This window comes from Lissotriton vulgaris, chromosome 10 (assembly GCF_964263255.1).
Source record: "Lissotriton vulgaris chromosome 10, aLisVul1.2, whole genome shotgun sequence".
Lineage (NCBI taxonomy): Eukaryota > Metazoa > Chordata > Amphibia > Caudata > Salamandridae > Lissotriton > Lissotriton vulgaris.
Genome location: NC_141698.1, coordinates 559,920,557 through 559,948,374, shown reverse-complemented (window position 1 = coordinate 559,948,374; position 27,818 = coordinate 559,920,557). Strand labels below are relative to the sequence as shown.

The 27,818-nt window shown below is 47.3% G+C and overlaps 1 protein-coding gene across 1 annotated transcript in view; it reads left to right on the top strand.

Moving 5' to 3' along the window:
- Window positions 1-22,203, top strand: part of RMI2 (RecQ mediated genome instability 2) — a 60,961-nt gene extending 38,758 nt beyond the window's left edge. The window contains exon 3 of the mRNA XM_086941410.1: window positions 21,912-22,203. Coding sequence (XP_086797536.1) covers window positions 21,912-22,066 — 155 coding nt within the window. The 3' untranslated portion in view covers window positions 22,067-22,203. The remainder of the gene's footprint in view (window positions 1-21,911) is intronic.
- The last annotated feature ends 5,615 nt before the right edge of the window (window positions 22,204-27,818 follow it).

The following is a 27,818-nucleotide window of genomic DNA, read 5'->3' as shown; positions in this document are numbered from 1 at the left end:
CGGTTCCGCCTGGATTCAGGTGAGTGGGACCGGTGAATTGAAGCTTGTTCCGCAGGTAGCCAAGCCAAGCCAATACTCTGGTTTGGGCATGGTTTATATAACCTCTCAAATGCTCAACTGATGTAACTAGTTCATGTGAGGCACATAGCCACCTGGAAGGTTCTTAGCGACCCTTTAAAGAAAACACGTGTTGGTACACTAGCTTCGACCTTACAGGTGCAACTTGACGGTTTGGAACCAATTAACCAAGAAACAAATTTATCATTTTTGCTTGATCAGGATAATGGAAAAATGCCAAGGCCCTAGGAACAGCGGGTGAAAATGTACTCTGTTGGTTTATGGGTTCTGGGGGACGCTTGCAGGGACTATAGAAAACCACACCAAGGCCTTAGTAACAGCGTTTGCAAGGCACTCTATTGATTCACAGGTTCTGAGGGACGCTTGCAGGGACTGAAGCACAATGGAATCACAGGTTTTGGAGAACATCAGTCAATGTATCGTAGTGTGCCATCAAATGCCACAGGGCCCTTGCCCGCTAGACCCACTACACAGAGGGCGCATGAGGGGGTTGTGACACTCCAAATTCTTTGTCTATTCTAGATCTAGAATGGGAAGTAAAAACAGTACTCTAATAAATCAAGGTTATAAATGCCCCAGCCATCAGCAAGTCCCTTAAATGAAACAGTGTGGAAAAGTGTTGCATATTATTGGGAATGTATCTGAGGTTTGAACTTCTATCAAGTATGTAGGTCTACCAATTGTTTACAATCGCATTACAAGATTGTCATTCAGCCAAGACAATAATTTAATAGAAAGAGATTCCTAAAACTTTATGGCAACATCTTTGGGGCCATAAATATTGAGAAAAGAGATTGGTGGTCTTATTCATATTTGGGTCTAAAAACAATCTTCTTCCAACATCATCAAATTCTTGCTTCAAAACATATGATAAACCTTTATGAAAAAAGAATAACAACCCCCGTTTGTGTTTTGGAGAACATCAGTCAATGTATCGTAGTGTGCCATCAAATGCCACAGGGCCCTTGCCCGCTAGACCCACTACACAGAGGGCGCATGAGGGGGTTGTGACACTCCAAATTCTTTGTCTATTCTAGATCTAGAATGGGAAGTAAAAACAGTACTCTAATAAATCAAGGTTATAAATGCCCCAGCCATCAGCAAGTCCCTTAAATGAAACAGTGTGGAAAAGTGTTGCATATTATTGGGAATGTATCTGAGGTTTGAACTTCTATCAAGTATGTAGGTCTACCAATTGTTTACAATCGCATTACAAGATTGTCATTCAGCCAAGACAATAATTTAATAGAAAGAGATTCCTAAAACTTTATGGCAACATCTTTGGGGCCATAAATATTGAGAAAAGAGATTGGTGGTCTTATTCATATTTGGGTCTAAAAACAATCTTCTTCCAACATCATCAAATTCTTGCTTCAAAACATATGATAAACCTTTATGAAAAAAGAATAACAACCCCCGTTTGTGTTTTGAGAGGCAGGGGAGCAATAAACAGAACAAACCTAACCTTTCTTTAATAAGGTAATCTCTTTTGGAGAGTGACAAGTCTCCTGCAGGAAATGTATACAACACTTAAGATTTGATAGATGAGTAAGCACTCTTTGTCATTTAACTGGACTCTTACGGCCTTTAACATTTCACAAAGCAATTCTAAGAGTACTAATGAAAAACAGGCAGATTTTATTATATAAATTTACCTCCAAAAATGTAGTTAAGCTAATATAAGAGTACAAGTTATAAATTAATGCCTCACAATAGGGTGTGCAAAAATTGCATAGAGGAAATGGTAGGTAAGGAAGAATGAAGGCAAAAGTGTGAGATAACAAAATAGGTTCCAAGAAGGAACCCTACATATTTAAGAAAGAACATTACGGTGAAAAAACTAGAACTCTAAGAGAAAATGTAGAGACAAAATAAATTGAATATGGGGAGCAGAGAAGCACCATAGAGTATGACCAGCCAGGACCCCAGGGCCCCTAGAGAAGAAAAAGAGGAAGATAAAAGTAAAGGACCAGAAAGTGATATATAATAATCAAATGCGTAAGTAAAGTACAAACATGGATGGAAGATAAAAGAATTAAAATAAAGCCCCCCCACTCATAAAGACAAGGAAGGGGGATCTTTATGACGAGGGAAAACAAACCTGCAAGAGGAGTAAGAACTACAGATTAATAATAGTGAGGAAAAAATTGTAAAACAGAAGGGATATAAACAACTCCCAAAAATATAAATACATTTAAAACACGTTGAAGACTATCAAACAGTGTGGATAAGCAACATACGAGTCTTGTTTGTGAAGCTGGATCAAGTCTCTAAGTTGATCCGGAGATGCTCAAGTGGTAGTGTTAGGTCCTTATAGGTGATCTTCAAAAGATATGGGTGAAGTAATCCAAATCTTGCATTCATGGCTCGTAAGGAAGGGCACAAGTCCAAAAATTCTCCTGTTGCAATGACTCTTGAGACGTCTTGAGAGGAAAAAAAAACCTTTTGAGCAGAACATAACTTTTCTTTTCGTTGTTTTGAGGCTGATGGGACTTTCATGAAAGCGGTGAACTGAAGCAAGAGAACAATAACTTATTGAGGTTTAGAGGAACAGCTTGAAAGAGAGAGTTTAGGACCAAGGCTGAGCTCTCGAAATCGTGAGGGTGCACCATCCAATAATCCAAACATTTTGCTATGCCAGTATTAAAAAAAGCGATCATATCTCCTCCCTCAGTGCCTTCTGGAATGCCATACATTCTGAGATTATTGCGATTTTCTAAATTCGCAATTTGGTTTTTAGAGTGTGTCAGTATCCCCAGCAATTCCAACTATTCTTGTAGCAATATTTTGTGTGTTTTGATTTTCAAAGTTCAATATCCGAAACTTGAGATTCAAGGGCGGACCATCAGTCCTCCAATCTATTGAGTGTGGTATTATTTTCCATGACAAAGGGTTTCATTAATTTAATCTCCTCCATTAAATCCTGTAGGGTGAGCGGTGGGAGATTTGGTGGGAGAAGCTAGGTCTTTTTTCAGTTGTTTGTTACAGTCTCCTGTTCCATCTTTGCAATGATGTTGAGCAATAGAAGACTGTCAAGTTTCGGTAGAGAAGACTTCATGCCATTACCGTCTGCCAAGCTGGTAATTGCGTCACTATTGTGGGACAAGTAGGATGCTTCAGAGAAGTTATTAGAAGTAAAGCATGTCTGTGACACCGTCTAATCCTCCCCATGAAAATATAAGGCAATTGATAGAAAAGTATATCGGCTTGTTTACAGTATAAAAGTAGCAAATATATTTGAAGTGATGGGTATTATATATTTCGGCAAAAGGTTTAAAAGAAATACAACCTTCCTGAAATATGCACAATTTTCGTTCATCAAACGCCAACGCGTTTAAACTACAATGAGTCTTATCATGGTCAATAAGTACTTTTTCAATTTCAGTTTATATATAGTTTCCCATCCTGTGCTTTTGGAGGCATTCTGTGAAATAGAGTCCACAAAATACAATACATTAAAAATGATTACATACATCTTGGAAATTGCTATTATGTGGTCCCGGGTCAGTTATTCTTATGATAGTGTGGCTCTAAAAGAGGAACCCCATACTAAAGTATGTTAAGTGCCTGGGGCACCAGTTCTCTATATGTGTTACACCATCATTCTACGTGGTTGGCTGCCGCCCAAAGAATATATTAATGAATGCACAAATGCTTGTACTGGCTTTGGGCAATATATGTGCAGCTCATGGAGATCTCTGTATTACTGTGCTTGAGTATAGGCTGATTGCTGTTCCTACATACAGCTCACTCCCAGTGCCTCATAGCTGAGTGCTTGGTTGAGCTTACTGTCATAAAGAGTGTGAAAGAATGTGTGTTATATATATACTAGCAGCCCGTCCCGACCTTGTCCGGGAGCTTTCAGGCTTCCCCCTACCCCGACATTGCCCAGGAGCCCGTGCCCCCGCCCGCCCCGTCCCCCACCTGCCGCTTGGCCCGACCCTCGCCTGAGTCAATGGAGGTGTTAGTCCCCGTGCCCCGCCTTCCCTGACCCCTGCCTGCCCCGACATTGCCTTTTGTAACTCCCCGTCCCCCGCCTGGCCCGACACCCGCCTGCTTACCTCAGCCGCCGCTCCTGAGTTGACAGCTCCTCGCCGCTCTGCTCCTCACCGCCTGTCCGCCGCCGCTCCTCCCCTGCGCCATGTCCGTCTCTCTGCTGGTCGTACCGCTGCTGGCCTGTCCCCTGCTCCTCACGTGACCGCTCCTCCCCTGCGCCATGTCCGCCGCTCCTCTGATGCCGCTCTGACGCCGCTCCTCGACGTGAGCACGCACGTCGCGGCCGGCGCTACTTTGGGGGGACTACTTTTTTTTTACAAATAAATTATTTAAATAAGGTTAATTTGTAAACTTTATATAGCCTATAACCATCTACACACCCTGACGATTTCTACGGTGTATCGGGTGTGTAGTTTGGCGCCGTGGTTCTGGAGTTTACCCGCCTCAAAGCCTGAAAGTTTCTCCTTTATTATAGTACACACCCCAAACCGTGTCAATAGAATGCAAATTCAGGTAAATGAGAGAAAAAAAGTCAACATTGTATGTCACTGGTGTAAAAGATGTGTGTTCTTTCTAGAAAATGCATCACAATGACTCGCGATTCATGCGAGAGGCACTCTTTGCGTGTCTTACTCACATTCCAGGCAGCGACAGGCTGGTGTGGCCTGCAGGCACAGGAAGCGGTGAGCAGGATCTTGAAAATTAAAGAAGTGTTAATTTAGGACCAAACTTGGTCCACAATACTTACCAAGCTGTTCACCAACTGCCAAGCAATCCCCGCCCGCCCAATGATGTCAGGCAAGTCGGAGTCCTGTCCAAAAAAATCAAATTCTGGTATGAGATGTCGAGAACTCGGTTAACTGGTGGCCAACTTGTGGGTGCCCAATCAACACTCCTGTAAACGAAATATTAACTTGTTAACATGCTATCGACTTATTGGACTTCAGAACTGGTTAGACTATCTGTTTAAAAGAGAAAGCAGCATTTACCCTTGGCGTACGTATAGTTTCTTGTGATTTTATTTCATGCTCCTTTGTTTCACATTTTAGAGTGCTTCTTCCTAAAATCTAACTATGCGGTATGCCCAAATAACTTTGTATTCTCGTAACAAAGGGGCTGACATGTTATTGAAATATCATCACCATATATTCACAGCCACATACCATCATCCTGTTTTCCTGTTTGTGCCACATCCATACCTTTAAAACTGGTAAAGAAGCAGCATGCCTCTGGTGTGACTGCAAGGTTATTGTTGATAACTGTGCATATTGAGAGCTTCCTTTTAAGCCTTCTACAAAAAAAAACTATTTTAGAAAATGTACTATTTCTATTCTGGCCACAGATTTTTTTTGTTGAAATTGTTTATTAGCATTTACTAAATATAATACAATATACAGACATATGTAATACAATAACGTGAATTACATTTGAATTAACGTATAAATAATTAAATATATGAACTTCAGAAGGGTGGCGCGATATTATCTGACTAGAATACAAATGATACATTAATAAGATCCAAGAAGGAGAAAAGAATACAAGTATGAATAAAACAATAAGCAATTTGATAGAAAAGCTTTAATGACAGATGATAAGATAATGAGGAAGTTTAAAGTCAAAAGATCAAGAATGTGATATAAGGTGAGGTATAAAATAGCAATCAATTATATGGGAAAAAAGGAAAAAATATAAAGGAAATTTAAGTAGAAAGAAAAGCAGAAATAATAAAGGAGAAATGGCGATAGAATAAATAGGTAAAAAGAATACAACATATGCCACTGTTACGGTTACACAATGTTTTAGAAATATTACTAGAGGTTCCTAAGTACCGTTGATCCCTTTATTATTGTTGGTTTCTTTCACGGTTACTACAGAATCGCTAAATAAAATCGAGTTACGCATTGCTGTCTGGCACACTATCCCTCTACCGCCAATGCCTTGCTGCTTTGATATCTGAAATTAAAATATCCACTTTCTTGCACCACAAATCAAATCTCTCACTATTAACAGTTTACGTTGATTTTATCACCAGTTATTTCTGAAGGTAGATGATGGTTATTGGTCCAAAGAATACGTATAAACGTAAGTATGTAAGCATACTGTCATATCTCCATTGCTTTCTGCGCATTCTCATGAACTATTTCAGTTAACAAAAAAAAAAGACGCCTCTGAAGAATACAAGAGCATGAGGGGAATCCTACGGACTGTTTCTTATTGCCTTCACACACCCCTAAGGATGTCATGTTTCATCATGAAGGTGTGTGTGCGAGGGACTAATTAACGTGTGGAATACCAACATAATATATCACATCATAGGCGTGGGGTAGGCTCAGCACCCTCCTTTTATTAGTCCTGCTGAAGCGTTGTGAATCAGTTAGGGACCATTAGACGTGAATCATGCTGACCTGATTACACTATTTCTCACAGCTACTTGGGCCCAGTAGCTTCAACCAGTTTGTTTGTCCTTTTAATGCTGCCAGGAGAACCTCCAAATTTAAATAGCTTCTTGGTATCTTCTAGGCCATTTTATTACCTTGCTTTTTACCACCCCATACTCTTTACTCCATCGCGCACAAACCTTCCAACATACGGCAAACTAAAAAAAAAGCCCCTGCCGCCCCCCAAAAGTGACGCTTCGTGGGGCCCATAGTACATTGCAGCGCCGGCCCGACAAGGAGCAATGCCCAATGATGAAGCATGACATTCTCGAGGTGTGTGAGGGCACCAAGAAACAATATATAGGATTCCCCCATTATGATCTTGTGTTCTTCAGTCATCTTTCTTTTTCTTAGACCTCCTTTTCATGGAAACAGTTCCTCTGTGATTGAAATTACGGTTGCCTTCGGAGCCTGGGTACTGGATCTTTTTTGACTCCTAGCCCCCCCCCCCCCGCCCCCCCTTCTCTTTGTTGTGTCTGTTTCAATTAACATCATGTATGTCTCATTGGTCCTGGGCGCTTTTTAGGTTTCGCCTGGCGTAGTGCGAAATCTTATGTTTACCAGTATGGGGCTTTGTCCCGCCTCTCTCTTCCATTGGCTAGCTCCATAAATGGAGGCTAGCCATTGGAAGAGAGATCTGTCCGTCATTGTCGGAGCAGATTCGTGGGCGTTCCGGCGATTTTTTTTCGCTCTCCGCCCCTTTGTGAACGTCATTGCGGTGGTGGGCGGTGGTTTATTTATTTATTTTTTTACGGTTTGTTTGGGTCATTTCTCCGAAGATGGCGGCCAGGCAGTAGCTTACTTGAGAAGCTCCGCAGTGCCGTCTTGAACCAGCGTGTGCCCGTTCCCGCCCCCCTCCCGCTGTCCGTGTGCCCGTTCCCGCCCCCCTCCCGCTGTTCGTGTGCCTGTTCCAGCCCCGCCCTCCCGCTGTCTGTGTGCCCGTTCCCGCCCCCCTCCCGCTGTCACGGCACCTCGGCTTGTTTTTGAGGTGTGTTAGAATCTGCAGATTATGCTGCAGATGATGGAGTATGCGGCAAATGCGTATCCATATTCCTGCGGAAAACGCTGTGGTCGCAGAATCGAGCTGGCTCTATCGAAGTTCTTTCTAGTAACATGGAATCTCCCCTGACCATCTATCGCTTCACTTTACACTTTGTGATCCGCGTGGTTTGCAGTCCGACTTGTCTAAACTGTCCTGGAAGTTGGTTTAGTCTTCCTCTGTCTCCCTCCCTACCAGGATTACTGCCTGTCACACCCTGCCCGTCACGCACCCCCGCCCAAGGTCAGCATGCTGCGGACACCCTTCCACCCCTCCGTAGGGTCGTGCTCTCCCTCTCCTGAGGGGAGTCTGGTGTTGTGTTCGTGCACAGGTTGGAGTCACGTGTCTTTGGCCCAGTCCCAGCCTCTCCCGAGGAACGGAGCACCCAGCTCTCTAATAACAGCTGCTGGGAGTCTTCGGTAGCAAACACTACAGCTGGGCATTCCCACAGATGGGGGAAACGCCCAGGAACGTAGGTCTTTTATTTATTAAACTAAAAAGCCTCCATCTAAAGTAGTATGTTTTTAAAGTCACGTTATTAGCATTTGGAGAATACACTGTCAATGTGTGGCACCGCAGCACTTTGGGAGTACGGATTCTATACATAGGCATTTGTTATTTATTTATTTTTTTCACAACAAATTTTATTGAGTGATTGAGCAACATAAGACACGTGGCTCCCCACAGTCAGGAGATCACCACCAAGCATCATGACACATTTACATCACTAGCATAAAGTTCAATCAATGAAAGGAGAAGCAGGACATAAAGAATGATAAACCCCCCTCCCCTCCTCCTCCACCCGCCAACCCTCACTCCCCAACTACCCCGCTACCCGCCCCTTATCCCTCCCTAACCCCATGCACGTGAGAATAGCAAACATTGTATATTTCTGTTGTAGTGTGTTCGGTATGGCACAGTTCTCAGGCCTGTGAGGCATCCTCCACCTATAATTCTTCCTCATGTTCCACCGGGGAATACAGTGTCAGCCCCCTATAATCCGCCCACCGCTTCCAGATCTTAAAGTGCTTACGGGGGCATCCTCTTGCTTCAAACACCGGGCGTTCTAGCCCCATAAAGTAGTCCCGTCCAGCCTTCCATGCACACAGGGGGGGAGCTCGTTCTCCCTTCCATGCCCGGGCCATGTCCCTTTTGGCAACAACAAGACCCAACAATAATAGATGGCGTTTATATATATTCCCACCGACACCCTCCAGTACATGAAGCAACCCTAATCGAGGGGTGCGAGGAAGATCCCAGCCCAGTACCTCTGACAAGCAACTCCATACGCCCCTCCAGAAACCAGTCAATCTAGTACACAACTACACAGTATGTAGCAGCATACCCGTTGCAGCCCCACAGCGCGGACACTCCGGAGATCCAATCAGTCCCGCCTTCCACAGCCGCTCGCGGGTGTAATAGGCTCTGTGTAGATACTTGAATTGAATTAGCCTAAGCCGCATTGCAATGGCAGTCCCTCGCGGGGACTCCAGGGCTTCCCTCCAATCATCTTCGTCCAGGGGACCAACATCTGCCTCCCAGATCTCCCTGAGAGGAAGTAGGGTGGATGAGCAGTGAGTGACCAGTGTCTGATAAATTTGGGAGACTTTCTTATCACCAAGGTCCCCCATGAAGACCTTCGCTTCTATTGGGCTAAATTCTGGGAGCGACTCCATGTCAGCGATGCTGGGCGCGAGCGCATGGCGAAGCTGTAGGTATCGAAAAAATTGGGTCCGTGGCATGTGGAACTCAGTACTGAGCTCCTGGAATGATTTGAGTGTGACCCCGGTCAGTACATGACCTAACGACGAGATCCCAAGTGCGTCCCAGTATTCAAACCCGGCTAGCGAGGCCAGCTCGGGGAGCAACCCGTTGTTCCACAACGGAGTCTCTGCCGTTAATCTACCCCACCAGCCCATGCGACGCAGCGCTTGTCGCCACACCACAAAAACAATTCTCGTGACACACGGCAGCGTCCGCCGCATCCTAGCAGAGTACAGGATTGTGTGTAGTGTGTTGTCCCCCATCAGCGAGCGCTCCAGGGCATATGCTGGGTCTCCTCTGACTCCATACCACCACTCATTAAGTACTAATAATTGGGAGGCCTGATAATAGGACAATAAATCCGATGTGGCCAGACCACCACAATACGTGGACAGGAAGCATGTCCGCAGCGCCACCCTGACCGCCCCCCCGGCCCATAGGAAGCGGCTCAAGACCGAGTTGACCTGCCGAAACCACCGGGGGTTAATTAGGTGGGGGTAGCTTTGCAGTTGGTATAGAAGGCGTGGGAGCGCAACCATTTTGAATATTGCGGACCTACCACAAATAGTTAGGGGCATCCGAGACCACGTTTTCACGTCCGTCTGAACCCTCTCCCACACTGGCACTATATTACGCTCCCAGGCGATATCCACCGACTCCGAGAGGAACACCCCTAGATACTTCAAGCCTCCGGTCGCAACCTGCAATCCTGATGCCCAGGGGTCCTCCACAACACCGCCTCCCAATACCCACAGAGTGGACTTACGTGGATTTAGACAAAGGCCCGATACTTCCCTGAAAATACGCATGATTTCCAACACTCGGGGCCCGGAGCGGCGCAGATCAGTAAGAAAGAATAGGACGTCGTCTGCATATAATGCGACTCTATCAGTGAGGTTCCCACTCCACACGAAGCCCCGCATCTGGGCGTCTATGCGCGCCCAAGAGGCCAGCGGCTCCATCGCTAGGGCAAATAAGTACGGGGACAGTGGGCACCCCTGTCGGGTCCCCCGACCAATCGGAAACTTTTCGGAGACTGCCCCAGAGACACGCACCGAAGCTGTAATATCGGTATACAGAAGTTTGACGTATGAAAGGAACACCGGGCCCAGGTTAAGACGGGGCAGGAGCGCAAATAGGTACGTCCAGCTAACCGAGTCAAAAGCTTTATCAATATCTGCTAGCAGCAAAGCCGCCCGTTCCCCGTGGCTCCCATGGCATCAACCGCCGCTTGTGCCCGCCGGATGTTGTGCCGCGTTGCCCTACGAGGCATAAAGCAGGCCTGGTCTGGGTGGACCAGGTCTGTCACGTATGGAAGTAGTCGGTTCGCCAGAGCCTTGGCCAGGATTTTAGCTTCTATATTAAGCAGAGATATTGGGCGGTACGAGGCAGGACTATCTGGGGGTCTGCCCGGCTTCTGAAAGACCACAACTTCGGCATGACGCCAGTCAGGTGGCAACCTACCCTGTGTCCGCGCCGCTTCCAGTGCTCTTCAGTAATGGAACCCCAGTTGGAGTTGAAATTGTTTATAAAATTCGCTCGGGAAGCCACTTGGCCCAGGCGCCTTCCCCGTGTTGAGCTGTCCCAATGCATCGCCTAGTTCTTCCGCTGTAAGGGGTACGTCGAGTGCCTTCCTGGCCTCCTTCGAGACCGCCCTCGGAGGCAAGACGTCAATAAATTTAGCTACTTCATCCGCCGACAGACAATCTCTCGGAGCATATTGCGCCGTGAAGTAGCAAGCAAATTCCGCCGCCAGCTCAGCTGGGTCCGTAATCGCCACCCCATCCTCCGCAGTGAGGCCCGGCAGAGCAACCGGTTGGAACGCACGCTGACATAGCCTATGGAGCATTGTGCAGGACTTATCCCCCCACTGGTATATTCTACTCCGCGTGGCCAGCCATGCTTGTCTAGCCTCATCGAGCAATACAGATGCATAGGACTGTTGTGCCTGCAGGAAAAACCGCACCGCAATCTAGTCGCCCCCTCCCCAGCCTCGCCGTTCCAGGGATTCCACTAGTGTGGCTGCCTCCGCAATTGTCTCCCGGTGTCGCCGACGGGCCGCCGCACACCACGCAATGTCTACACCCCGTATAGTGGGCTTCATCGCCTCCCACACCACGACTGCGTCTATATCATCCACCAGGTTTTCCTGCCAGTAATGGGCAATCGCCCCCCTCAAATGTTGGATATAGCCGGGCTGCTGAAGGTGCCACGAGGACATCCTCCACCGGAACGGCTGTCGTTGCTTAAGCAGCTCGACCCTGATCACCACTGGGGAGTGGTCAGACAGCCCTCTTGGTAAGATCTCGGCCTCCCGCACCCTGCTTAGGTAGACACTGGGCACAAATACATAATCCAGCCTCGAGAAAGAGACATGCACTGCATAAACATACGTGTATTCGCGCGCCTTGGGATGCATATGGATTCAACCGGGTAGGAGGGGCAGCCGTTCGTGCCTCCTGCAGTCTCCGGCGGTCCATACACACATCCATCACCTCGTTCCAATCGCCCCCCACTACTGCCAAGGACTCTGGGATATCTTCCCATACTGTAAACAGCTTCTCAGACAAAGCCCACTGCAGAGGTGGAGGGGCGTAAACACTTCCAAAAACTACAGGCTCAACCCCCACCATCCCTTTGACAAAAATGTAGCGACCCTGTGGGTCTGCCCACTGCTTCTCGTGGACATAGGCCAACCTGCGATGTACCAAAATAGCTACACCCCTGGACCCTCTAGAGAACCCGGCATGGAAGACTTGTTGGAATCCAAACCTCTGTAAGCTAAGCACCTTGGATCCCATCATGTGCGTTTCTTGTAGCAAGAGTACATCTACCGCCTCCCTCTTCCTTCATCGCAGAATTGCCCCCCGTTTGATCTTGTCGAGCATCCCCCTGACATTCCAGGTTACCACACGTATGGACTCACTGGGGAGCCCTCGAGCAACATCAGCCATAGTCTAGTGCATGGGTACTCACAAACTTTCCCTCGGGGCCAAATTTACAGTGTGGTTTGTGTCTGAGGGCCGCACCGGTGGGGGCGGGGTTAGTGGGGGAGAGGGCGGGGCTAGAGCAACAAAAAAAACTGTGACCATGAGGTTGATAATAGGTCCCTGCAGCAGACGCCTTCGTCCACTGAGCCACCAGATTAGGCATAGACACACATCCCTCTCCCTCTCTCTCCCTCTCTCTCCCTCTCTCTCTCCCTCCCTCTCCCTTTCCCTCGCCCTCTCCCTCTGTCTCCCTCTGACTCTCCGTCTACCTCTTACTCTGTCTCCCTCTGACTCTCTCTCTCTCCATATCTCGCCATCTCTCCATCTCTCCCTCTGTCTCACTCACTCTGACTCTCTCACTCACTCTCTCTGTCTCCCTCCCTCTCTCTCCCTCCCTCCCTCTCCCTCCCCCTCTCCCTTTCCCTCTCCCACTCTCTGTCTCCCTCTGACTCTCTGTCTCCATCTCTCTCCATCTCTCCCTCTCTCTCACGCACTCTGACTCTCTGTCTCCCTCCCTCTCTCTGCCTCCCTCCCTCTCTCTCTGTCTCCCTCCCTCTCTCTGTCTCCCTCCCTCTCTCTGTCTCCCTCCCTCTCTCTGTCTCCCTACCTCCGTCTCCCTACCTCTCTCTGTCTTCCTCCCTTCCTCTGTCTTCCTCCCTCCCTCTGTCTCCTTCCCTCTCTGTCTCCCTCCCTCCCTCTGTCTCTCTCCGTCTGCCTCCCTTTCCCTCCCTGCCTCGCTTTCCATCCCTCCCTCGCTCCCTTTCCCTCCCTCGCTCTCCCTCACTCTCCCTCCCTTCCATCTCCCTCCCTCTCCCTCCCTTTCTCTCCCTTTCTCTCCCTCACTTTCCCTCTCCCTCTCTTTCCCTCCCTCTAGCTCTCCCTCCCTCTGTCTCCCTCTCCCTCCCTTTTCCTCCCTCTGTCACCCTCCCTCTGTCTGCCTTCCTTTCCCTCCCTCCCTCCTACTTTAACAAAGGTAAGGTCCATCAGATTGGTTTCGACGTCTTCAGTGAATTTGGACATCCGAAGACAAATATGCAGATAGATACAAATGGATGTCCTCATAGTATGGGCAACGGAGTAGAGCTGTGTCCAGTCCCGATTTAATGATATGGCTGGAAGCATTCTGACAATCTGCATTGACCTCCTGAAATGCTCCTTCATGTTTGCGGGATGTGGGGCAACATCAATTGGGTTATACCCCATAATAAAGCATGGGTACAACAGGCGAGAAGGCAGTTGGCCTTTAACGATTTCAGGGCTGTACTCCCTGCTGAGAAGGCTTTCTTGCTCCATGCTTCCAGTCTTTTAGACTCCCTATCTGAATGTACAGTAAATAAGGCACCACTCAATTGTGTACTGGAGAAAGAAGCTTAAATAACCAGGCTCTCTGGAGATGGGCGTGTGGAGAGAAAAAGTGAGTTGCTGCCTGGTACCGAACTGTACCTCTATGCCACAAGTCTATCCACCGCTGGCATAGAAGATGACTTTTCCCAAGCTGTCACGACAAGTGCCATCAAGGCCTCATTGAAGGACAGCTAAGGTTCTGATGTGGCTGATGATGGCAAGAGAATCTCGTTAAGAACATTGGACTTGGTCTCTGCTGAACGGAAATCCAAAGATCTCCACGGCATATAGCACTATTCCCTCCCTCGCTTTCCCTCCCTCCCTCGCTTTCCCTCACTCCCTCCCTCTGTCTCCCTCTTTTTATTTTTTTTAAAGGCTGTCAGGCTGTCTGAAACCAGAGCTCGACTCCGAGACTCTGCTGCCTGTGGGGGCCGGGCGATTTCCGCCGTAGTCAGAGTGGGGCTGCTCCCCTGCAGCCCCACTCTGACTACGGCGGAAATCGGCCAGCCCCCACAGGCAGCAGAGTCTCCGAGTCGAGCTCTGGTTGCAGACAGCCTTTTTTAAAAAAAAAAACTCGGGTAGATGTCTGAAAGGTCAGCTGGCCCCCAGAGAATGCTTGCCGGGCCGTACTATGAGTACCCTTGGTCTTGTGGGACCAGCCAGGTGGGCCCTCTGCGCCACACCCACACACTCAGCACCATTATTAGAAAATCAAAGAAAATCACGTGCAGCCCCCCCCCTCTCCAACCCCAGGTCCCCCCACAACAACACCAACTCCCCCACCTACCGCAACCCAATTCAGCCCCAACTCTTCCCTTCCCCCCCCCCCCACTTCACCCCACACTCCCCACCCCTATACCTCATAAAACTCTGAAGTACCTGTCGCGGCATGGGTAACCTCGGGCCCAAAACCGAGGACCCAAGGCCAACCATACCAATTGATCCCAACACCCCCGAAAACAGTAAAATCACCCCCCCCCCCCCCCAGTCACCAGTCAACTCCCCTTCTAGCAGGAGGTCGGTGGCCCCTATTGAGTAGCCTCCCGAACCCCAACCCGCAATACCACACATGTACAAGGCACCATTCAGAACTGGTAGCATAGGCAGTGTTAATACGTCTGACCGGTGGGGCCTGGCCGTGTGACCCCCGTCAGCCGAAGTCCACAGCATCCACAGACAAGTGCAGTTCTCCCCAGGTCTTCAACGGTTTGTCCCAGAGTGATCGGAGTCTATAGTTCCACTATCTTGTGTCTCACTGGCGGATGCGGATCTTTTACGCGATCTGGACCTCCGGTTCCATCCGCCTCGGCCAGGCTGGTCCCTCCGGTCCTGCAATGAACCCCTTAAACCACCCGCATCCAGGCCCGGCTGGGCATGTGCCCCGATCCTCACTGTTTCGTCAGTCCATTTAAAGACGTCTTCGGGTGTATCGAAGAAATGTGTCCGTGACTGGTAAATCACACGCAGGCGGGTCAGATACAGCAGGGAATACTGGATTTTTAGACCCCGCAATTTGGCCTTGGCAGCTATGAAGGAGTGACGCTGCTGCTGCACAAGTTTGGTGTAGTCGGGAAATATCATTATCTTCTGATTCTCGAATGATATAGAGTCCCTGGTTCGTGCTTCCCACAGGATAGTGTCTCGATCATGATAATTCAAAAGTCTAGCGATCACTGGTCTGGGTCGCTCGCCCTCCGGTGGCCTCTGTGTCAGGGCTCGGTGCGCCCGCTCAATTACAAAGCAAGTGGAGAGAACCCCCGAGGGCAGCCAGCTCTCCAACCACTGGGTTAGAAATTGTTCCATATTTGCTTTCTCACACCTCTCCGGAAAACCTACGAAGCGAAGGTTATTTCTAGGTGCGCGCCCTTCAGCATCCTCCACGCGGAGCGCGAGGCCTTTTTGAGTGTGTTCCATCGCCGCCATTTTCTGCTTCAGGGTCTTGACGTCGTCTTCCACCACCGAAATCCTAGATTCCGTCTCGGTAATCCGTGCCACTGCATTCCGTAGGTCTTGACGTAGCAGGGTCACATCCGCACCCACCGCCCCAATCTTGGCGTCCAGCATGTCCCTGGCCTGGGTGATCGCTGCCATGAGCGCCGCATTGTCCGGCCCGCTCCATGACCTCCTCCGGATGCCCCTGGCCCTCCACTGGGCCCTGTAAATTTATCAATGGGTCCTTGTTTGGAGGGACCGCCACCACTCCTAGTCATGACTGCGGTCAACCCTGGGGCTGCTACGTTGTGGGTGTGCGCACCAATGCAGACTCCACGTACCCCCAAGAACGTCCAGTGTAGGCCTGCCCAGCGGTTCTTCTGCACCTAGTTGCAAACGTCTTTAATACCACTATCACCAGTACTGTGCTGGTTCCCTGGCCGAGCCCGGAGCAGATATCGCAAATCGGTAACAGACTGGTCTTTGGTCCTTGCCCACTGCGCCGGCCACCTCGTGGTTCTGCAGTCCCGTGGCCTACCTGTCGCTGGCCGCTCTGCCCAAGTTTGTCTGGTGCTGCGGGCACACGTACGTTAGTGGCCGTCCTCCCCAGTCCCACAGTCGACCGCACCAACACCAGGGCCTCAGGGAAGCTACCGACTGTCTGTATGCTGCCTCAGGGCCGCGCCAGGCACGGGCACAGTCCACGCCAGCCCGCTCAGTTGCCCACTCGTCTGCCTCACCAGGAAGTGTAGTTTCGTCGTGCACAATCCTCCGAGTGGGGCCACCTACCCGGATCTCGGCCTCCCAAATCCTGCTGCCGGTCTGCCGCTGCCAGAGTCGGGTATCAGCCCAGTATCGCCAAACTTGAGGCCCCTGCTGCTCGGCGACTATGTAGGCCGCTACTCTCGCCGGGGGGCCTCCGTGCACCACTCGCCTCCCCTGCGATCGGTGAGGCAGCCTGGGGCTCGCCTGTCGCTCCGCTGGTCTCAGGCGACTTCAGGCCCCGGTAAAGCCGCAGCACGGCCGGCCCACACACAGGTCCTCCTGCCCGGCAACACCAAAATCAAGGCCCCGGCTTCGCCGTCCAAGACTAGGCCGCTGGACGCCGCTGGCAATTCCGCCGCACAGCCCAGGGGCGCCGCTTTCTGCACCGGAAGGCTCTCAGCACTATCGGACACACTTGCCCCCCAGTTGGTCAGCGGTATGGGTCCGGGGGCCAATATAAATAGACAGATTTCGACCGGGCCGGCGGGAGCTCTAGGAAGCTGCGACCGCCATCATCGCCCGCTAAGCCATGCCCCCCCGATTTGTTATTTTTTTAATCTGCATATTGTTAGTGGCCAGTGTAGATTGGTTTGTTCATGGTTTTTTTAATCTTGGTCTGTATTAGTGACAAATATATAGTTTCCGACCTGGATGTAAACATACTGTATTTGAATGCTTGTGACAAAATGGCTTTGCCGTTTATTTGGTGGGGGAGACGTGGCTTCCTTCAGCACTATGGACAGGTGCAGCACCGAGACTGGGACTGCACAGCGCTTGGTGCACGCGCACATTCAAGGCCACTTCCAATAGGTGGGCACCTGTGTACTTGTCGCTCTGCTTACTACCCCTGACAAGGTGTGGTTGGGCGGATGGAGTCAGTGAATGAATGGAGTTGAGTGGTGGCTAGGTGGATGGACTTAGTGGGTGGATGAAGTGTGTGTGTGTGTGTGTTTCTGTGTCTGTAGCTGTGTGTGTGTCTGTGTATGTGGCTCAGTGTATGTGTGTGTGTGGCTCTGTGTGTGTGTGTGTGTGTGTGTGTGTGTGGCTCTGTAGGTATGTATGTGTGTGGGACTCTGTGTGGGTCTGTGTGTGGCATTTGCGAGATATTAAGCTATTGGCATTGTAAATGACAGTGCCATTTATTTATCTGTTTTCAAAACCAACACATAAATAAAAATGTTGTCATTTACAATGCCAATAGCTCTAACTTTTTCAAAGGCGAGACCGTTGCATTGTAAATGCTTGTTTACTTGGCAAATCATTTTAACTGATCATTGCTTCTTCGATATGATGGGACCAATTTTCCTTCTCGTCCACAATCACTAGGGCATTATTCTTCCACATTTTGTATCCTTTTAAGCTGTTTATGTAACATCTATCCACTTAGATCTTCAAAATGTTGTTAGTCTGTTCTTAGCCAACAAAACATTTCAGAGAAAATTGTACTACTTTTGGAGTACAGATTATCTTCTGGACTGGAGCTCCACCGGCTCTCAGGCTTTGTACACAAGAAAATTGCTGATAATAGTTTTCTAGTATGAAGCCCCATCCTACCTTTAGTGTTTGCCCATTTATTGTTACTATCCCATTTCTGAGTGAAGTTTCATGCAATATTCCCATTTTCTGTTCTTAAGACCCACTTTCTGTCATGAGCACACGTTATTACACGTAAAACTTACTGTAATCAGTTTGGGTCTGTTTTTACAACAAAAGCGCTAAAAATGTTAGAAAGGATTGTTTTTCAAACACAATGAGTTGTTGAAAACTTTATTGGACAGCCGTTGAAAGATATTTGTTGTTTGGCACACCCATGAAAAATGCTCAAAGGGATATTATAGTACTAATCAGTGAACTTTGGAGCCTGGAAAGAGTAAGATACATGATACTATTTAAGTTGTATTTTCAAAAATGGGAGATCTCCTCTCCTGCAAAGGTCGTTATTGATGCCTACTATCTAGGTTCACTTTTAACACTTATGTAGCATGGCTCCTGCCTCATCCAAACTAAGTCCTAACCATTGTAATAAGAAACAGGGTCAGCAGTATTTGTGGGAGAATGGGTTAAGCCAGGGACTTGCAGGGGGAAGCATCTGAAATGATACATAACATGAAATAGGTATTTTACCACACTATAAACCTATTGGAGTAAAGTTGTATACCAACTAACTGAACAGCAGTGATTATTTTGCATGATTATCCATAAACAGCACAAAAGACACAGTAAAAATTATTTTACTGCCAACAGAAAATTGGATAGAAATGTACAATAGTATTAAAAATAAATCTTCTGTAAGTATATATTGAAATATATATTTTCCACACACAAGTGCTACCTGAACTTAGTGTGGAACGTGTGAGATAATTCCATAAAAGACAGTAAATTGGCAACATCTTACATAATTAAAGAGTATGAAAGGAGTGCATTATTCTTTACACAGCATTGAGCCTTTTATTATTGTGGTCACTGATGAATTTGTAACATTCAGAGTGAGTCTTCTAATCTTAATGGCCAGGTGATATCGATATTCTTGTTCTTAGATGACACAGCTAGAACATGTGAGATGTTTGCCAGTTTCTGTCACAGGAAATCCCTGTGATTAAGGCAGAACGGCCAAATGCATGGTTATCATTTCGCAGGAGGTTTATTTTTGACTTACACTTGGGCGGCAAAATAACTTGAGTTCAGTGAAGCAACTTGATGAGCTCAGAACTACTTTGCAGACAGCCTTAATTGAGTAAGATCACTTTTCTAAACCCCATCTAAGGGTAGCAAAGAATGGGCGAAATCTGCAGAATCTCAAGCAAATGTGTATGCAGTGCAATTGCGGTTACACCAGAACTAGGTAGAAAGGGCAAGTTGTTTCTGCAACAGGCTTGAGGGGACAGAACGAATTGACTTTCTTGATTAGTACAGAACCCGTTACCTTCCTGATGGAGATGGGAATAGATGATTTAACAGGTTATAAGTCTCGCCTTTAGAGTTTAAAGGACAGTTGAACACCTTGGTCCATTTTATCTATGAAGTGCACTGCCTTCGACTGCATGGTGGCTCACATTTATCAGGGTGTGTCAGGGGGCATGCTGAGTCACTGTGATGACATAAGAATTTTAATGCGCTGCCAGACTGGCAGCTGCAAGCGCTCACCTGCGCCAGGGCAGTTCATTAGTAAATGATGGACCAACTGTTTGAAGTATAGCCAGCCAGTCCATATTTTCTTTGCAGTCAGCAAAGCAGCCTGCCTTTCAAAACAAGGGACAGAGATCTCCATGCAGGCGGGTGCTGTGAGTGACTGCACCTGACTACAGGGGGATGACTAATGGGGTCCAAGGGACCACTTTTCCTTGCTTTTGGGGAAGGGGTTCTCAATAGCTGTGCACCTCCACATAGGTGGCACACAATCAGTGCAGCTTATGACAGATCATGTGCCTCTGCGCTTGCCTTCATAATACAGTACTGACGGAAAGGTAAAGTGTTCCTTCTTTTGATTGGGACCACAACCCTATGCAAATAAGGGGTCAAACTCTTGGAACCGTGCTGTTGCTATCTATGTGCAAATGCAATGTGGATTACAGAAGGGTGCGTACACGCATCTGCAGCCCCTTCTTAATGCAAAAGTGTCCTGGGCGCAGAAATAAGACGCACACATCTTTCACCCTCAGATACTTTCAATAATAGGGCCCTGGTGTTAAATAGAGAGGGTCATGAACACAATCAGGAAAATTAACTGGTATGGCCTATTGTCATAAGTGTACACTTGTTACATCACGTTAAATATCAGGCTCCACGTATTGTAGCTGCATCTACAACATTTGGTTAAAGGATCTAATTCATGAATTGTAATAGGACATCATAATCGGTCACCCACATTTGTGTGATAGAAATCACTGAGTCTGCTTGTATTCTGATCGTCTATTTCGTAATAGACTTTGGGATGTCTTAATCAGCTATTTTTTATCATAGAAATTCCATTTTCATTTCTGTAATTCCAGCCTAAGTGTTAAAATTGTTATTGTATTAAAGATTTTTTTCAAATGTATTTTGGTGACATAACTGAGTCGGAAATTCACACTTTAGCTATCTATATTTATATTCTCTGAAAAGTTATAATGAGGATTGGTTATAAAAACACTGACATTCAGAAGTCCTGAGTAGCTATACACTCGAAAAAACAAAACGTTTTTCATGAACTAACTCTCCACAAGGTAAAGAAAACCTACTTATCGGTAGGAGGACAAGACTTTCTGTCCCTCTCTCTGCTTTATTCTGAAAGAAGCTATGCACCTGCACAACACCAATGAAATCCTAAAGTTCACAACTGCAGTACTTAGGACCAGTTGAGATTACATGTTGTACATTTCATGACCTTCTGCTGAACACTACAAAAGAGTGAACTATAAATGTAGTATTATTGATTAGTTTGCTAATGTGTTATTTAATTATGTCGTCTGTTTTGGTGGTGTTACTTATTGGCATAAATATTTTGAGGTCTTAAGCATTACATTGGCTTGAAATCAGAAACCAAACTGTATTTCAGTTGTGTGTGTTCTTTTTAAATTCGTTTCTAAGGTCTTCATTCAAATACATTCTGGTTTAATAGCCAATATTAACCATAGCTTCACTTTGACCATTTGTGGGCTGCCATACCACGCTGTGCACAGCATAAAGGTATGTACAGCATGTGTTGTCTGAAGGGTCGGGGCTTAAGCCAGGCCCTGCAACCAATTTGCCATGGCCAGGCAATCCCTACTGCACATGGCCAAAGGTTAGTAGTAGCGTCCCTGCACCCAACCCTTTATGTGAAGCCAACACATGCTGCACCTGGCTTTCAGGTTTTCAGGATTCACAAACTCTTTCAGGCTCATGCATACTTGTTGGACCTTTCACTCAGTTTTTGTACCAGGAATACGGTGTGTGATCCGACAGGAGGTCCAACAACCTTACAAAGTCAATTGACATGAATTTGTTAACCCTTGACCTGGGTTTTTAAACTTGGTGGGTTCGCAGTGGGAGCCACAAAACAGCAGCTGACTCCTTAAAAATGTGTGGATTTCAATTTGCTGCCTGCCTGCAACTAGTAAGAGCACTGTAGTAAGACTGAGACTGTCAGATTAAGCACTGTTTGGGTTTAGTACATGCAGTAGTATATTGTGGCATGTGATGATTGCTATCTGAGGGGGGAGAAGGCCAAAAGGGTCTTTAAAGTGGCTGGATACATCAATCCACACGAACTGTTGCAGGTATCCTCCACATGTTGCCTTGCAGCAAGGATTACATCAATTTTGATCTGGTGATGTTGTCTACTATCAAGTTAATTTAAGTGCCTTCCCCCAATTTCATACATTTAGCACCTTGCAGTGTCTTTTTTTGTAAACACATTTGCACCCACCGACCCAGTCCAAAAAAACGAATTTTTGCATTGGTTAAAATGTGTAATCTGACCCATACGAGTCAGAGATAAGATGTTGAGGTATCAGAAGGGCTGAAGCACTTGACGTTTTGCCAGGTCATTCCTGAAGAATTATAATGACATAGTTTGCAAACACTAAGTCTTACTTTGTTTTGTAGGCAAATACGTCATGGTAATGGGCGTTGTTCAGTCTTGCAGCCCTGAACCCTTCCTGCGTGCAGTGAAAATGACCGACCTCTCTGATAATCCAGTACATTCCCGCATGTGGAGGCTTGAAGTGGAGGACTTGCACAGAAACCTGCCCCTGATGTAGCGCTACGAGGCATTCTGGGGACTCTGCAGCTGTTTCCTATTACAACCACACCACTTGGACACTGAAAGGGATACCATTGCTCTGTTTCACAAGCACTGATTTCATTAGATGCAAGTACAGCATGGCACGCTTCACGTTAGGTTTTAATCATATGCACGATACGTTGGAATGCAGTAAATTGTACATTTTCTTTTAGGTATGGGCAGGTACAACCTGACCAGAACAGAAATAGTTATAGCTAACTTGAAAACTGTACATAATGTTATTTAGGTCAAATAAAAATATTTGTTCTGAGCAAGTTAACTGAATGTTTTTCTTCTTTAAGATATTATGGAGTATTCTGCTCTGTCCAAGGTTATTCTTTGCCTTTTGATTTTCTCCTACTCTATTTTTAGGTCAAGGGTGAGCCTGCGTGCAAGAGCTGTTCTGCGCAGAGCTGTGGTGATTCAGTATGGAGAGAAGCTTCGCCCACTCCCCAGCCCTTATTTTTTATTGGCTTGTGTGTTGCTCATTTGTAAATGCTGTCTTCTGATTCATTATGAGGCTTGTTAGCAGTGTTCCCTCTAGGCCGCGCGCACCTCCCCTGACGTCAGCGCGCACCACCTAGCGTGGAGCGCGCACACAGGACGTCCCTAGAGAGTCGCGCTGCCCGCCGCTTTTAAAATGCGAGCGGCGCGATCATGAGGCACTTCTCCGTGTGGCGGCGGAGCGGGCGTGAGTAGCTCAGGTAAGGAGGCGGGGGAGGGGGGGCTGGTGGCAATTGTGACGCTTACTGCTGTGTGGGGGCGTTGCAGACTGTGGCCTTTCGTTTAAAGTATTGCTGATAATCAGAGCCCCTTCACGGGCTCCGATTAACAGCAATACTTAAAGAAAAGGCCACAGTCTGCCCCGCGCTTTAATAACAAAAGCTTAGACACTTTCCAAACACAGCGTGTGCTTTACACGCTGTGTTTGGAAAGTGTCTATGCTTTTGTTAGTAAAGCGCGGGGCAGACTGTGGCTTTTTCTTTAAGTATTGCTGTTAATAATCGGAGCCCGTGAAGGGGCTCTGATTATCAGCAATACTTATACGAGAGGCTACAGCGGCTGGGGAAACGAGCGGAACCGACGGCAAGATGGCCAGAGGGCAGAAGGGCACCAAAAACGAGTGGGGCAGAGGGCAGAAGGGCACCAAAAACGATGGGACAGAGGGCAGAGGGCACCAAAAACGAGTGGGACAGAGGGCAGGAGGGCACAGAAAGCACATAAAACGAGTGGGGCAGAGGGCAGGAGGGCACCAAAAACGAGTGGGACAGATGGCAGGTGGGCACAAAAAGCACCACAAACGAGTGGGACAGAGGGCACAAAAAGCTCAAAAAACGAGTGGGACAGAGGGCAGAAGGGCACCAAAAACGAGTGGGGCAGAGGGCAGGAGGGCACCAAAAACGAGTGGGACAGATGGCAGGTGGGCACAAAAAGCACCACAAACGAGTGGGACAGAGGGCACAAAAAGCTCAAAAAACGAGTGGGACAGAGGGCAGGAGGGCACCAAAAACGAGTGGGACAGAAGGCAGAAAGGCACAAAAAACGAGTGGGACAGTGGGCAGGAGGGCACCAAAACGAGTGGTACAGAGGGCAGGAGGGCACAAAAAGCACAAAAAACGAAAGGGACAGAGGGCAGGGGGGCACAAAAAACGAGTGGGGCAGAAAGGCACAAAAACGAGTGGGACAGAACGCAGGAGGGCACCAAAAACGAGCGGGACAGAAGGCAGGGGGGCACCAAAAACGAGTGGGGCAGAGGGCAGAAAGGCACAAAAATCGAGTGGGGCAGAGGGCAGAAGGGCACCAAAAACGAGTGTCATTTGGCGCCGCAGACACGCGAGGTTCGGTTCCTGGCGCACTTAGCCATGGTGGAAAAAAATTAGAGGGAACATTGCTTGTTAGTCCCTCCTTAGTACAGCCATGTCGTCATTTGTATCCTCCAATGGCTGCTGGCCTCTATACTTGGTTGTTACTCTGGGCATGTATTATTTCCTTTATTAAGCAGCTGGAGCCCGCCGTAGGACACAGACCAGGTAAATGTGGAGTGTGTAGAGGCACACACACAGCTTTTCAAACAACATGGGAGGATGTGGGGTCTAGAATTGCGCAACACAACATTTTTATTGCCTTCTACCCCCCTCCCGTTATGGTACCTTCTTCCCCCTCCACCCCTCTGTCCGTGCCTTCTATTCCCCTCCCGCCTACCTCCTGTTGTCCGTGCCTTCTCCTCTCCGCCCTCCCGTTGTCCGTGCCTTTTCACCGCCCTCCCTCCCTACAGATGTACGTGCCTACTCTCCCGCTCTCTCTACTGTTGTCCGTGATGCCAAGTTGCCAACCATTTGCAATGCAATAGGTCGCGTGCAAATCAGAGACCTGTTGAGAGTGCTTGTTAAAATAGAGTGCACTGCAAATGTCCTGTACGCATTGTGAATATAGAGCACACAGGCGAGTCACTGCAAGGCCTGCACATTATATTTATACAGTGCCACGGGAATTTGCATAATTTGCCTTTCCATGCTCCATGATTTAGAAATCCTGCCGCGTAATTCAGTCCTCCCTTTTCACACAATCTCAGTGGCCCTGACAAAGGAATAACTCTATGTAGTGGCCTGGAGGCAGGCGTTTTTATGATGAAGCACATGTTTCAAGGGACCTATAACATTTTTCCATGTTTCACGATCCCCTGTGAATTATTCATTTTCAACCACTGCATTTTATGCAATGAAAGCAACTGAGCATTTAATGTGCTTCGTTTATATATTTTTATAGCCACGTGGTTTACATTTTAGTGTGTTTGTGTTGAATTATTATTCACTGCTATAGTTAGTGAAATAGAATAATCCAACTTCCTTCCACCCTTGGTTCCCAAGTTATCCAAGAAGTAGTAAAACAACGCAGCCATGCCATTCCCTTGTAAATCATGTGAAATTAAGAAAAGTGATTCAAACCATTAACACAATACAAAGAACAGTGCTGGATCACAGATACAAAGTGCCTCCGGTTTCTGACAATACACAGTATATTTTGCTGTGAAATGAAACAGGTTTCCTGTTGTTTGTAGCGCTACTCTGCCTGATGGCGCTTTTTAATTCCGGTCACATGAAACACTGACGCGTGGCTCTGAGAGTAGGTCAGTTTACGACATGCCATTGTGTACGAAAAGTAATCCTGTAGTGGAAAAATGCAATAAAGAAACTGTATTACAACGTATACTGTCCAGTTACCGGAGACCTGATACAGTCAGTACAAAACCAGAAGATGTTGTATTGCACCTCTCATAGCAATTACATATACAACATAACATTTTTAAAATTAATTTAATCATGTACAGCATATCAAGATGCAGGCGACAGAGTGGGTCGGTCAGCAGCGGCAAAGTCTGTGAGTTCAAGGTGGGGAGGTGAAGCAAGGCGGTGCGGAGTGCAGTGCCCCCATGTCATGGTGCAAGCAACGGCTCGGTGGCAGCGTCGGTCGTCGTCATCGGTGAGACCAGGGTTGCTTTGCGAGATGCAGCTGTGCCCTCTACGGTGCCGTCAGGACACAGAGCCAGCGACGGATTTGGTTGCCTCTGCTGCAACTGAAACCACGGTTCCAGAGATGGTGCCCAGAGGCGAGTGAAGTCTTTGTAGTCCCTGAGACTTCAGAATAGGAGGCAAGGTCTACTTCAAGCCCTTGGAGATCCTCTGAAGCAGGATACTCAGCACATAGCAAAGTCTTTGTCCTCTCCTTGGCAGAAACAACTACTGCAGGCCAACATACACAGCACGCAGCACAGGGGCAGTACTTCTTCTCAGTTTCTCCAGCTCCTCTCCTTGGCAGGGGTTTCTCTTGGTACCAGAAGTTATGTAAAGTCCTGGGGTTTTAGGTCTAATACATATACCCAGAATGTATTTGTTCTCTTTGTGGCAAGGGTCTCTGAACCTAGTCCAAACAGTTCTGGCATCACTGGTGCAACTTCCTGGAAGGAGGTGGAGACAGCATTGTCCAGGGCAGACTAGCCCTATTCAAGTGCAGGGAGTTCTCCTCCCCCCACTCTAAATGCAGCCCAGGTCTATTCAGACCAGCCCTGACTTATCCAGGAAAGGCAGGACACACAGCGATTTTCCCCCCGAACCCCCAATTCCCCACCCCATGGCTGTCCACAGTGGCAGGGAATGCACCTCCCCAGTCCCTGTCACTCCAAAGCCAGACAGTCGATCCACAAACCAGCAGAGGCACACAGGATGCTAAGCAGGAAAATACCTACTTTCTAAAAGCAGTATTTTCAAACTCAGAACATAAAAATCATCTTTACTAAAAGATGCGTTTTTACATTTTAACGAAATGCACTGTAATTCACCACCAGGACATTTTACACATACCACTACTTTTAACCTACACAGCACCGTGCCTACAGGGGTACCTTGCGCCTACCAGAGGGGTGACTTACAATTAGGAAAAAGAAAGCTTAGGGCCTGGCAAGCGGGTGCACTTGCAGGTCAACATGGCAGTTGAGAACCATTTTCAGAGCTGCTTGCGTGAGTGGCACAACCAGTGCTATAGGCCCACTAGCAGCATTTGATTTCCAGGCCCTGTCACACTGTGCACTTTACTAGGGACGTACTAGTAAATCAAATATGCCAATCAAGGAAACACAAATCCATAACACAATTCATAACAGGAGCACTTGCACTTTACCACTGAACAGCAGTGGAAAAGTGCAGAGACACTAAACCAGTCAAAAACGGGAGGTCAGAAAACAAAAAAACAGGGGAATCAAGCCAAAAGATTCCAGGTCTAACACGTGTGCATGTATAATCATGTAATCAAAGAGCACATTAAATGTCCATTTAAGTTAGTCTGACTATAGGCCTCAGTTGAAATGTATTTTGCTTGCTCACATCATTTTTCCTTCTTTTGCAAGTTCATTATTTCATTAGCTAGAGAAAGGCTCCTTGTCTCTATTAGATGATTGATAGAGAGGCCTCAGGGAGACTTGACATTGAAAATGGTCGAAAGAAGCTTTCTGTTCATTGTGTTCCAGAATGGCAAGTTGTTCAAGGCTGAGAATGGCAGCCTTAGTTCAATGTGTTAGAAATTCAGAACAATTTTGCAGAAATACATGAGTAGTGTCCTGATTGGCTCCTGGTGGTATGAACAGTGATGACCTGTTTGAATCTCCTGTTTTTTTTATATTGGTGTTCCTGTAGTTTAGAGTTAGTGTGTTGGAGTCTGCTGCTAAAGGGGAAGTTGCTTTCAACTATGAGGAGACTGCAGTTTAGAGTGGATTGTCTAAATAACTAGACTTGACCTTGAAGGTAAATACAATAAGCAATGTCAAAACAAATAGCTCTTGCTTTTAAAATGCCATTCCTGAGCTATTCGATTTGCTCGTGCTTCTTTCCATTGGCATTGTAAAAATTAAAAAAAGGCCAGCTGTGTGCCACAGTCCAAGGGGGCCTGTGGTGTCACTTATGCACATGCTTGGATATCTCTCTTGAAAAACAAATCTTAAAAAGCATTTTAAGCAGGCGTTTGTGTGTGTGCCGGTGTTGTGATGCACCAGTAGCCTTTTGGCAACTTTAATTCACGATTTCAGGATGACCTAATGCAATTTTCGAAAATTCTAATAGCAGATTAAAAGCAAAATGTGTGTGAGTCCTAGAAGAAAAAAAATGAAGTGACCAGTCAGCAGTGCCTTTTGTACAATATAAAAGAAATAAGTGAAGGCTGTGGAGCAATTGACTGGGGCA